Source organism: Tiliqua scincoides, chromosome 5 (assembly GCF_035046505.1).
Source record: "Tiliqua scincoides isolate rTilSci1 chromosome 5, rTilSci1.hap2, whole genome shotgun sequence".
In the NCBI taxonomy this organism is placed as follows: domain Eukaryota; kingdom Metazoa; phylum Chordata; class Lepidosauria; order Squamata; family Scincidae; genus Tiliqua; species Tiliqua scincoides.
Window position 1 is genome coordinate 87,836,034 of NC_089825.1, and position 13,248 is coordinate 87,849,281.

The following is a 13,248-nucleotide window of genomic DNA, read 5'->3' on the forward strand; positions in this document are numbered from 1 at the left end:
TTACGAGTGCAAAATGAGCTTGATGGGTGAGTTATTAATAAAATTCTTTGCAACTCAAGTTCATGTGGGTTGCCAAACAGAACTGGCTGGGAATGACCTAGAGGCAATTGAAATGAATGTGGGAAAAGTACAACCTTGAATTCAATGTGTGCAGCAATCATTTTCAAAAGTCCTTTCCCCCACCTTAATGGACCAAAGGCATTATAGTTAGGATTTATGGGAATCATGGCTGCCATTTGGTAAAGCCTCTGGCATGGAGTCTCTGAACTTGGACGGGAGCTATGAAGTTAAATAAAACAAGGGTTTGGGTGAGGGGACTGGAAATGATAATTCAGCAACAAAATTTACACACTAAGTGAAACATTTGAGTCTCGTTTCTTAACAACAACAAAATTATTTTGCAGACCTTCTTCTCCCCATCCCGACTCTTTTTGGGGGGGGAGGGCTTAATATCCAGACAGATTAAGAGTTTTAGAGAACCCAGAAGCGTACTCATTACTTTGGGGATATTGTACGTGGTATCATCCTACTTCAACTTTTGAACCTCAGTTTAATGGATAAGCATGGATACCTGTAACTCTTGTGTCTTTTTCAAACAACATCTCTGATCTCTGACACAAGTCTCTTGAGAGCAGTTCAAATGCAATTTCTAAAGCAGCAAAGGATGAAGTGGGGATTGACAACTCCGTACTACAATCTATACATTTAAATAGGCTCTCTTTATCACAGCAGTAGAATTCCAGACTTTCAAGGACCCAAAGGACCCTTTTAGTCCACTGGTTCTCAGCCCATGGTCTGTGGACCACAGGTCCTCCCCAAGACCCTGAGAAGTGGTCTGCAAGGTCTCAGGAAAAAAAAGATTGCCTTCAATCACTTCCAGGGTCTCACCAAGCGAGCGCTCCCCCATGGACCACCAGACAGGGTGGTGAAGGACTACCCACAGCCGCAGCCAGCAACAAAAGCAGCAACTCACAAATCTTTTCTATAAATAACAAACCTAATTATTAAATATCTTATAATTACAAATTTAACTTGTATTTTTTGTGTGCAGGGAGATGTGGGGGGTTCCAATTTTTGCCTTGGTGGTTTGTGTGCTCCTAAAGGTTGGGGACCAGTGCTTTAGTCCAATTCCTTCCTCCAAGGTAGAAACATCCTATCCCCACCAGCCCTTTCATCACCTTCCTCACCCAACCTGATCTGGAAAACAGCTAGTCACAAGGAGAAAGTGCACTTTAAGAACAAATAGTCCTTGTTGATTTATACTAGTGAGCCAAGAGGTGCGCCAGACTCATGTTAGTGAGCCAGACTTCCTTACCATGGGGTCACTGATCTGTCTGAACTGGAGAGGAATTTCTACAGCAATTAATCAGATCTGGAGTATGTGCAAATCCCATCCTAAGGGAAACGTTATTGCAACTCCACAGCAAATCAACACTCTTTCTTATTTTGTAGCAACACCTGATGGTTCATTGCAAATCACAGGTTGGGTGTGGGAGGAGAAAGAAAGGGCCAGTTTGTAAGTTGAAGCAGATAATATCCAAACAAAGGAGAAGTTTTCATGCAGGCTTGTACACATCAGTTTGTATTATGCATCATACTCCATAGAACAGGGTGGCCAAACTACTTAATGTAAGAGCCACATATGATAAACCTCAAAAGTTTGAAAGTCACAAGAGAGATGTTTGAGAGCTGCAATTTTAAAGAAGCATATAAATGTATTTACTCACCATGAACATTAAAATTACATTTTAATCCAGGGGATTCTCAGGTTATACCTGGTAAATAATTATAAAGTTTGAAAACTTTATTTACCTTTTACTTTAATTGTGATGCAAAAAGGAGCTCAGCAAACATATTTCTGTGAGCAGCACATTATATGCCAAAGAGCCATGGTTTGGCCACCCCTGGCATAGGATATATATACACTTACATTGATTGCTTGGGACACACAAAACCTTCTGAGCCGGCATTTCCACAATTTCTTATCCGTTTTTGTCTGAATTACTCAATCCTGAATAACTGCCAGAATAGGCCTACACAAATGATGACTCACCCAGCTGAAAGCACAGCCCTCCAGCCATGTATGGTGACCCACAGGAAAGGGCAACAAATCTCTTTTTATTGCCTACCTGAAACAAAACAAAATCCAGAGGGATTACTGCTTCATTGGCCACAATACAGATAGGGACTGCTCTCTTTCAGCCTCGGGCTCTTCCGCTTCCCATCTGTAAAATGGGATTATCTGGAAACTTTATTTTTCCAAGTGAAAATCAGAACTCCAAATGGTAGGTCACAATTGTGCAGGCCTGCACCAGAATTTTGCATTCAGAATCCACAAAATGGGTTAGGCTTCCTAACTTCAGCGCTAAGTAGTGCACTTGCAGGGTGGCAAAATCATTTCTCTACCTACCCTGATCAAGAGGATAGCTAACTGGGGATGTGTCCTGTGTCATGTATTCTGCTCTACCCTGGCTTTTCCTTTCTCCACTGCTGATTATCCAGCAAGCTTGCATTTTAAATACAATTAGCTTTATTCCTTAAATTAAAAACAACAACAACAACAATAAAAAAGTTCATTTTCTTCTGAACCTTCCCTTTCCAAGTGAAAATCAGGACCTAGCTCTGGAATCCCAAGTGGTCCCTCGTTAACTTCATTTGTAGACATCAAGAAATTGATGTATGGTGTATTGTGATCAGAGAAAAGCCCTCAAATGAAGGCGTATTGACAGGCATCTCTTCTTTGTCAACCCTTCATTTTTCATCTCCATCAGTAAAGAGATTGGGGTTTTCTGACAACGTGGCCCTAACTTTCTTCTTTTCCTTGAAGCGCCCTGAATGCGAGACCTTGACGTGCCTCCCTTTGGTGTTCTTGTCCACAATCTTCTCTAGGCGGGAGTTGAATTCACGCTCACTGCTATCGCTGCTGCCACCATCCGCAGCTAATACATTTTCTTGTTGGTTCTCATGGTTGGAGGTGGCATAGATCTCTGGGTTTTCTGAAGCCAGAATCAAGACTTTGGGAGTCGATTTCTTCTTCCGGAGGAAGGTCAGCTTCCACCAGTTATAGTTATTTTCTGCCATGACCGCTGACAGAAAGTCACCCCTGAGAAGAGAAAAAGCAGATTTGTTATACTAAGCTTAAAAGGGTTTATCTAATTCTTCTCCTTAAAGTTGGTCAATATAGCATATCTATATTTCTGTGGCAAACATTCCAAATCCTATGAGACTCCCCACCTCTGTGCAGTGGTGTAGTGGTCAATTCTGAAGTCCAGCATCTCATCATGACACCACCACCATACCCAAGTCCCACTAAGATTACATGACGCACACACCCCCAAAAGAAAAAGAACTTCTGGTTTTCAGCTGAAACCAGAAGTGCCTTTTGGAGGCCTGTAGGTCTAGGAGGCTTTCTGAGACCTTCATCATCCTGCCTTGCTGTCCCTCCCACAGAGTGCCCCACAGAATGCTGCAGGCTGCGTGTTCGGTTATTGTTGTTTTTGGTTCTAAGCCAACCTTCATTCTGGATTGAAGCAGTCTCCATCAGGATTTCAGTGGGGTGTTTGCTGAAGGCGTGGGGTGTTTGCCTTTGCGATCTTTCTTTCAGTCTGTGAACAAACTTGGGCTGCTGGAACTTGGGAACTGAAGGGGTTCCAAGAACTGGGGACAAGGTTTGTGAGAAGGTACGCATATTCATGCTTATAGAGAAGTGTTTCTCAAATTGTGGGTTGCAACCTAATTTCTGGTGGGTTGTGGAACATTGCCTGGAACAATCAACGCTTCTGGATTACTGAGTGTTCACATTTTTTAAATGGAAAATCCCACATATGGAGCATGTTCTTGCTGATGAGCATGTTTTTGTCAGTGAGCACATGGCACAACCTGGAGTGGGTCGAAGATCTCCAAGCAGAGCTTCAGCAGGGATTCTGCTGAGGGATTCTGCTGGGTTGCAATGAAGCTCACTGAGTTCTGAGACACACTGTACTACTTCCTGGGGTTCTTTTCAATGGAAAACTGAGAACAGATGCCAAAAAGGCTTTGACCTCACTACAGTGCTGCCTCAAGTACAGCTCTTGACTTTTCCTTGCATGCAGGGCTGACCCATCCATGAGGTCAACTGAAGTGGTTGCTTCAGGCTGCAGGTTGGTGGTGAGTGCTAATCTCTAACTGCCTGTTGTCCTCTGCTACCCCACCTTCTCCTTCTACACCTTGGATTAGGAAACAAAAAGGGGGACAGAGAGGAAGAGGAAGCATGGAGGGGAGGCCAGTGCTGAGCTGGAACATTGAAAAGTGGGAGAAGCGGAGACTGGCACATCATCAGGTATGAGGCATGCCGTCTCAAGCATCAGAAGGTGTCAAGCTGGCCTGGCCCTGCCCACATGGGAAAGAGCAAAGGAGTGCATTTGGAGACATCATAGCATGGGAGGCCAAATCTCTCCTTCACCCTGTGGCACTAAATGTCTGCACTGAGAGTCAAGTTTTATTCCCACTCAACAGCTTTGCAGATTGCAGTCTATTTTGTCCCATGGAATTGAATGGGAGCCACTGAGAACAGAACCAGCTCTTTTTGGAGAGGGAATGTTGAGAACTGGCTATTATTGATATGCAGCATTTAGGTAGCACTTACTTCAAGTCTTCCATGTCACAACAAGTACTGACCCCACATGACATCTAGAGGACTGAGGCCAAAAGAATGCAAAATGCCTGCAAGTGAAGTCTGGCTGAGCTGTTCTTGGGAATTAGGAACTTCATAACATAGGCTGCAATCCTAACCTCACTTTCCTGGGAGTAAGTCCCACTGAACACAATAGGACTTACTTCTGAGTAGACCTGGTTAGGCCTGTGCCCTTACTGCCTCACCTGCTATGCTACTCATCTTCAGGCTTTCCCAACCTCGGTTCAACCCTCACGTAAATACTTTTGAACCCTATTTGAAGTAAGTGACCCAATGTTTATGTTTTTGTTTTATCATGTACAAGCGTTGGTATAGCATTGTGGAGCAGTTAAGCTGTTGGGTTATGAATCGGGAAGTCCCTGGTATAAATCTGACCTTTATCAAGAACTCACTAGGCGGCCTTTAGGCAAATCTCAGATGTAGCCTCCCCAACCTCATTTGTTTTAATCCTTTCTCTCTCCTTCCGTCTATTTCCTTCTCTCTTGTTCTTAATGAGAAAAAGAAAATGACAGCTGTGGCATTGCCCGGTTGTGAGTCACAAACTACTAGCAACACCACACAATGCTCCCTGGTTTATTCTCTAGTTTGCTTTGCCATTGCAAGCATAAGATCAAGGTAGATTAGCCTGTTTTGAGCTTTTCCGAGACGGTGAGGGTGTGTGTGCCTGCATTCACATGTGCATGTTGTGTATACATGTGTACGCACAGGTCCTGTAGACCTGCCAGAAAAGTATCTGATTGCAGCCAAACTATTTCAGGAGGAATAGTGACCTGAAAGGGTCATTGGAAAGGGAGAGTGGATCCTGCCCCACCACAGGATATCCATAGGACAACTCCTTAAGCCTTCCTGACTGATACCTGTTGAACCTTTTTCCATCTAGGGAAGATGATTTCACAACCTCTCTCACTAGTTTGCTCCACTGATGAATTGCTCCTATGGGTAGGTGGTGCCTGCTTTTCAGAAAACAGTTCTATGAAAGCATCCACAGCTCAGTGACAGAACTGCTTTGTATGTGGATGTGCACCCAGCTAAGTGGAATCCATGACATCTGCAGATAGGGCTGGAAAAACCCCTGCCTGAAGTCATAGAGAATCACTGCTGGTTGGTGGAAATAATATAGACCAAGTCTCTAGCTCAGCGTTTCCCAAACTGTGGGTTATGATCCACTAGTGAATCACGACCTGATGCTCCCTGCTGTGTCACAAAGGCCTTATTGGGAGCCTCTAGAGGCTGCTTCCAGGTCACATCGAGCCCGCAACCCACTCCATCGGCATTCGTGAGCCTCAGAATGCCTTGAGGAAGTGATTTCCAGTTTACTTCTGGGTTGCTTCTGCAGGCATTCTGGAGCTCATGAATTCACCAGTCATTGGTGAATGAAATTTACTTCTGAGTAGTCATTACAGAGGGATCTTGCCCTAGGGATGAGCATTGCTGAAAAACAACAGTGCTGTATTAAGTTTCTTGTGGACCTCCATTTTGATTTCACTTACAGCTATTTGTGGAAAAGCAATGCTTCATTGGTGCCCAAAGGCTCTTGTACAGAAGCAACCTGAATCTAGTAGCAGGTCATGCAGAGGAGAAGAGAAGGAGGGGTGGCAGAGGTTGGCTAGATTGGGCACTGGTCAAATGCTCACGTCCATTAAACGGCCTGCCCTGCCAGGCTGACCCTTCAACCTCAGTATTGGTGGCAGTGCTAGTGTCCAGTGCACTCTCAGGGGACAGGCAGGAGGTGCCATCCCCCCCTCCCCGTGCAGGGCTTTGCCCAAGGCCCCCAGCAACCTGGCACCAATACTGGGGTGAGGACCAAGAACCCACCCTTCCTCATCTGCTTTGCCAGAAATAGCTTGTAAAGAAGGGGTGGATAGATAGGAGTTCACACTTGGTCAGGCATTTCTACACTACAACATTTAAAACTGTTTGAAATGGGTTTACCTGTTATGGCTTCCCCTACCCACCCATCACTCACCTCCAACCACAAATGATGTATGTCTTACACACAAGCTCACAATTCTTTGTTTAAAAGGCTTAGTTCCTTCAAATAAGTATTCTTCCCCCCCCCCCCCACCAGGGTTGGAGATTTGACCACTAAGCTGGTTTAAAAATGGTTGAACTTTTTAGTGCAGTCATCATCTCCCTTCTTCCCATGAACTCTTTCCCTGACTATAGAAGGGAACAGGAGACAGAAGGAGGCAACCGAAAAAAAGCAGGACCTTCTTGTGCCTTTGCACACCTGAGCTGAAGTGAAATGGGGACAGAGCGCTCAGCCCCAAAAGCATTGCTGAAATAAATATACAATAACACACAACTCTAGTCACTAATAAAGACTTTTGGGATACAGGCATTTGGGATGGGGGGGGCCCAGAAGTGATCAATCAAATTGCTCATGGCCCTTCTTGCCACTTGTAATATCCAATAAGGGTTTGTGACAGTCACAAACTGTCACAGACTATTGCAGTCACAAACAGTCACAGACTATTGCAATAATTGTGTTATTGGGATGTGCTACCTGGAAGAATTGTTTTTCCCACAGTACAAAAGATGGTACTTTGAATCATACAGTGCTATGTCCCCGCCATAGAAGCACTACCTTGAGGGAGTACTCTCCTGTGCAACAAATAAGGAGCAAATGTGCGTTTAATGTGCAAGTCATCCCATTGTGCAGAAAGTTTCTGGGGTCCAATTCACATACTAAATTTTTCAGGGTACATCTTGGATGAATGACTTAACTTGCACACGCAAACATGTGTATCGTACATCTACACTGATTAAGGAGTCGGGATTGGCCCCATCTCCCAGTCAAATGCAGTTTTGTCTTTCAGAGGTAAATTTGGGTTTGCTGCCCTGCAATGTATCAAAACATGATTAGGGCATGAGTTGCCCATCACGTGCTTTCAGATTGTTTTCGCATCTTATCACAAAGGCAGGTTGTTCATATCTCTTTTGATCATCGCAACAGCCTTGCAAGGTACATTTGGCTGAAAGACATCTCGGTCCAACACCACCAACCGAGACAAGGACTGAAACTGCTGTCTCCCAGATCCAGACTGAGCACTCTTTTCACTGACTTTACCGGATTCAGGATTTCCATCTGTTGAGCGGAACAATTAAGCATTTGTGGAGGCACTGTGACATACCTCCCAGTGGTTCACATTTCCCTCCCCCTGCTCTCCTGAGAACTCCACTGCCAACATACCTGTTCCCTTGGACTTCTACACTTCTTCTCTAACGTTGGATCGTATGTTCAGCTGTTATGGGCAAAGACCGACATGAAGAAAGTGTGGGACCTGACCGAGAAGCAGATAATCTCCGTGGCAAGACAGGCAGGTTGGGATTCTACAGCCCAGTGAAAAGCGGTTCTCACATCTCAGGTGCTTGGAAACACAGGTGTGCCAAGGTGCCACATACCTGTTCCTGCTGCACCTCTCTCTTTCTCTCGCCCGCTGTATGTCAAGGTTAACCAGAGACTGAGCCACTCCTGTTTAAAGTAAACATGAGCCAGCATAGGCTGAGCCCGGAGAGATCTGAATATTCATGATGAAAGAAACTCAAGCCAAGGCTCTCTGCTGCCCAAAACAGCAGTTGATGGCACCTGAGAAAAATCAGAGGGGAGGGGGTGACTGCAGGGGCTTTAGATTCATAGGGGGTTAAATTCCAGAACAGCAATCCTGTTGTGCCTGTTGTAGGGGGGGGAAAAAGTCCTGTGACTCTTTAAGGAAGGACTTATTGGGGCAAAACCTTTGATAGGCAAATTGCGTGCTTCATTGACTGAGAATGCCATGGGCTATATATTATTCTACATACAGACACAGAGAAGTTGAGGTGCCACTGGAATGCAATCTAAGTTAACAAGGCAAAGAACTTGAAACACTGGGCTTGCAAAGATCACACCATGATAACTGGGGAGCAAAACAGGAATGCACCATAATCTAAGGGTTGGCTAGACCAGGGCCAGCCCAAGACTGCCTGATGCCTGGGGCAACATGCCAAATGCTTACCCACTGATCTGCCAGCCTCAGCCCCTTCCACTCTCCAGTATTCTAGCTCAGCACTCCTTCCCTCCAGATTTCATCTTCCACACTCTCTTCCACAATCTAGGGAGTGTGGAAGGAGGAAGAGCAGTGGAGGCAAGTAGGCAGACCAAACTGGGCACCCACCCCACTAATCTGCTGCCTGCCATTTCAGCTGGCCTCACGGCTGGGTGAGCCTTGGGCTAGAGCACTGAACTGTGAACAGTGGCTCTAACACCGCACTGGCGGGAACAGGGCAATTACAATGTGCAAGAAGAGAACCACCTGTGAATATCCTTATTCAAGCTATGTAGAATTTGAACTTGTTGAGTTGAATTTGTTAGAGCTGTTTTCATATATTCATCATTTGATATCCTGTCACTTGATTTCTTGGTACCTGGATGTATGAACTCAAACTATTTTAAAAACAATGCATTTGTAGGGGGGACACTAGATTCTATCTAGTATGTAGAGTCTGATCAGTGCGAGCTCATTTGCACCATGCTTGTTCACCACTTGATATTGCAGTCATCATGTGATCACCTGAATGATGGGTAAATGTGAACCAGCCCTTTGGTGAATTCCTGTTTTGCAACTTTCTTATTCGAGCGGCTGGTTATTATTTTTATTAATAATTTCCTTTCTTCAGCATGACGTCTCCTGAATCTGAGGCCTGATTCACTTGCGTGCCACAGTTCCTAGCGACTCACAGCTGAATGTGTGAACAGCCTGTTAAAAAAAAAACATAACAGATGAAATACCATTTTTGTAAGTTGATTTTTGCTGCTGATCCACATTGGCAAATCACTGCTTGATGTCACGGAAATGGATGGCCACATATATGGGAAATTGCTCTGAGTGCAATGACTTTAAAGACAGAATGTCCAGGGAGATGGAAATCTTCTGCTGCCACTGTCATTTCTGCCTCTTTAATGGCAGATTTGTTTCCGTTTGGTTTTCATGAGCGGCGACGGAACTGTTTTGCTTTTATAAAAAGCCACAGGGCAACTCTAGCAGGTGACTATGTCAACGGCACAGGAGGGATAACCACTAGGTTTGCAGAACAGCTTCCACCCCTTCCAGTGTCCAAGTTTTAAAATGGAGGGATAGAAGCTCTTCTAAAGACACATCCGGATGGCAGGATTGCTACATTCCCACTTCATCTCTGGGCCTCCATGACACTGGTTCAGGGTAAATCTGAGGTTTTCCTGTAGGGCAACACACCTGCCCATAACCACCAGCAAGAAGACAATGTTTGCATGGCATTCACAATCTTTGCTTATTATTTTATATAGTCCCATCAATGCACATGGCTCTTTGCAGAGTTTCATAAGGAAAAGATAGGTCTCCAAAAAACTTACAGTTTAAATTTGACATTGCAAAAGATACCAGTCACTGTTTTATTCAACACACTGAAAGCACCATCCTGCGCAGTCCAGAACTCGGATTGGTGAACGCTTCCAAAATCCATAGGATTTCTAATAGGTGCATCATGGGTGCTCAGGCACCCTATGTAGCTCCTTGTCCCTCCAAATAGGGCTGGGGGAAAAATCACAGTCTGAAACCCTGGAAAGTTACTATAAGGCGCAATCCTAACCCGCTGACATAAAAGCAGTGCAGCTCCTAGATAAGGAAACAAACATTCCCTTACTTTAAGGAGGCCTCCGTGAGTGCCCCCAACTGCAGGATGCAGCACACGTCCCACTGGCACAGCTATGCCAGTGCTAGAAAGTGGGTTACGATTTGCGCCATCGTCTAGGTAAGTCTCTGGTCCATCCCTTCCTCAGTTCAAAGATTGACCTACACTATCAGGTTGAATTGGGGACATTTTGGCCCAGCTCGTAATTTCCTTTGCCCCCACTGTATAAGCCAGAGAATCATAGTGTTTCCATGGTAGTCATACCATGGAGGAACCCTGAACCATCCACACAGTTCTGGAAGGTCTGAAATCAGAGGGTATGACTTCAAGGCAAGCTCAAGGTCTTTTCTAGCTTTTTTGGTTTAGAAATATCTTGTTGCGCTAAGTTCCCACCTCTGTCTGCCTGCCTGTGTGTGTGTGTGAGCACACGTGTACATGAGAGAGAGGGTGAGTTGGGTGGAAGCTTCCTCCAATCCACTCTCAGTCTCACTCTGTTTCACCACTAAAGAGTTAAGGCCTCCAGTTCTCAGTTGACTGGACTATTGTCCTTTAAATCTATTATTTCCTTCTGAAGGATTAGTCAAAGCCTATTCTGGCTCAACCACTTGTCAGACCAGTTCCTCTCTCCCCCCCCCCCACCTCATTCCCTGCCTTTCTCTTTTTCTGCTTATCTTGCTGCATTATCCCACAGTAGCAGATCTTCCCAACAGCTGGATGAGGACAACGAATTCTCAAGCAAATTTCCCTAACTTGAATCTGCTTGCAAACATTCATACATATTCTCCCAATTTGATTTGGTTTTTCCCCATTAGTCCCAATTATGGATTCTCTTATTCCCTCATGGTTAAAAAGCAATCAGCATCACCAGCCCCACAGGCCCCATTTCAGAGAAAGTTATTTGCATTTAACTTATACTGAAATCAATGGGATTTCAGTTAGACAAGTAAGACAGTTTCTCTGGACAGAGACCAATGTGAATATGTCATTAGTTTGGCATGTTCCAACAGACACACAGCAATGTCCAATTTTGACAAGACTGGCTACTTTCTTTTGAACCAAGACAAATACACTACTTATAAGAAAGCATTATTCGCTGTAACTGCCTAGAAGTTTCAGCATAAAGATATTCAGATGGCTGTTATATTTTGCCAAGGTGTCGTCTAATACAGAAATGGTGATGAGATTGTGAGAATTATGCTGCTAAAATACACTTAGTGCTGTCGCAATCACTCTTATATACATTCACTATTCCCAATGAAAACCTTTGTATTGTACAGTACATATGATCTGGTGAATCCTGTGCATTTTATAATGACCTACAGTAAATGAATAAAGGAACCAACCAGAAAGATGATGCTTATCACCACTGCTGTGCAACATATCAGCAATTGTCATAGGATGATCTTCCTTAGTCCTCTCTGGCCATGTATCTCTAAGGCCTGCACTAGACGTGCAGTTTATTCCATGGGAAATTACATCTGTGAGCACACCTGTGAGTTTCAACACACTTAGGATTTGCAACCATGTATTCACTCCAATCTGGGGGTATATGTATGGAAAAAGCTGTGCTAGTCCCACACCCACCAGTGCTGCCAATCATCCTTCAGTTGTCTTCCTCTGTCTGCATGTATCCTAGCAACACTTGACTGCTGAAAAGGGGCAGGAGTTTCCTGCTGTGGGTTTGCCTTTCTGAGGCAGTAAACTTCCTGGTTCTAAATACCCAAACCTGTAGACAGTCTAGGAAGCCCTCTCATGCTCTCTGATGGCTCAAAACTCTGGGTATCAGCCACATGCATTTTCCAACCATACGTTCAAAACCCACATGGAAGATTCTGAACTCACAGATTAGGAAGTGAAAAAGATACTTGGCTTATTCTGTGGGAAAAAGTTTCAGATAACTCATGGCCAAGGAACTCAAACAGATTTTGCATCTATGTGTATGTGCTACATCTGTGGGAACTACTGAGTTCCACATGGGTTTTTGCACAGTTCTTTCTGGGCTGAAGACTTGATGGTGAGGCAGAGGTGCATAAGGTGTTACAAGAGCCAGAATGATGTAGTGGTAACTGTGTTACAGCCCAATCCTATCCACACTTTCCTGGGGGTAAGCCCCATTGACCCTAATGGGGCTAACTTCTGAGTAGACATGCATAGGATTGGGCTGTTAGACAAGAACTGGGAAGAAGACCCAGCTTCAATTGGCACTAAGCCATGAAGTTCAATTCTATGAAAAGTTACCAAGGGCAAGTCTCACTGAACAAAACAGTACTTCTGAGTAAATATGCTTAGGGTAGGGCTGTACCAGTTTCTATCTCTCAGCCAAGCCTATTTTTCCAGGACAGTTAGAGAGGTTAAAACAGGGGTGAAGAAAATTGTGTAGGTTACTCTGAGCTCCATGAAGACAGGTGGGATATAGATGTAATCAATCAATACAATAATTGCTAAAACAAAAAGTGCTGGAGGTTCAACTCTGACTGGAAGCCCTGTGGGAGCTACCTGCAGCCATGCTGATGAGACTGTAGACATGCTTAGATAAAGTCTCAGTTCAATACTACTCCATATTTGTTGAACACTTCCAGTGTGGAATGTACTACACATGTGTTATCTTTACAACAACCCTGCAAGGTAAGTAAAGATCATTATCCTGTGATTATAGCTGGGGAGCTGAGGCAAAGAGGAAGTGGCTTACCTTAGGCAGAGGCAAGATTCAAACCAGATTCCAGTCCTGATTTGCAGCTTAGCCTCTTACTCACTATGCTAAACCCACTTATTATCTAATTCACAGCTCGGGTCAAGTATTATCCTGCAGCAAACAGCTTATCTGATGTCACTTCTGGCTTGAGCAGGAAAATGTGTCACAGCCGTTCTAGCCTTTGCTACTGTGCTGTCACAGTGGGCTTGGGCAGCCTTAGGCTACCAGGTTCTGTGCC

The 13,248-nt window shown here is 44.5% G+C and overlaps 1 protein-coding gene across 1 annotated transcript; it reads right to left on the bottom strand.

Annotated features, from left to right (window-relative positions):
* Positions 1 to 2,751: 2,751 nt before the first annotated feature.
* On the bottom strand, positions 2,752 to 7,912 carry PRR15L (proline rich 15 like). The gene is made up of 2 exons (XM_066626918.1): positions 7,866 to 7,912; positions 2,752 to 3,103 (listed from the first exon to the last, which is right to left on the bottom strand). The coding sequence occupies exon 2, from the start codon at positions 3,079 to 3,081 to the stop codon at positions 2,752 to 2,754; it is 330 nt and encodes a 109-aa protein (XP_066483015.1). The 5' UTR covers positions 3,082 to 3,103; positions 7,866 to 7,912.
* Positions 7,913 to 13,248: the final 5,336 nt, after the last annotated feature.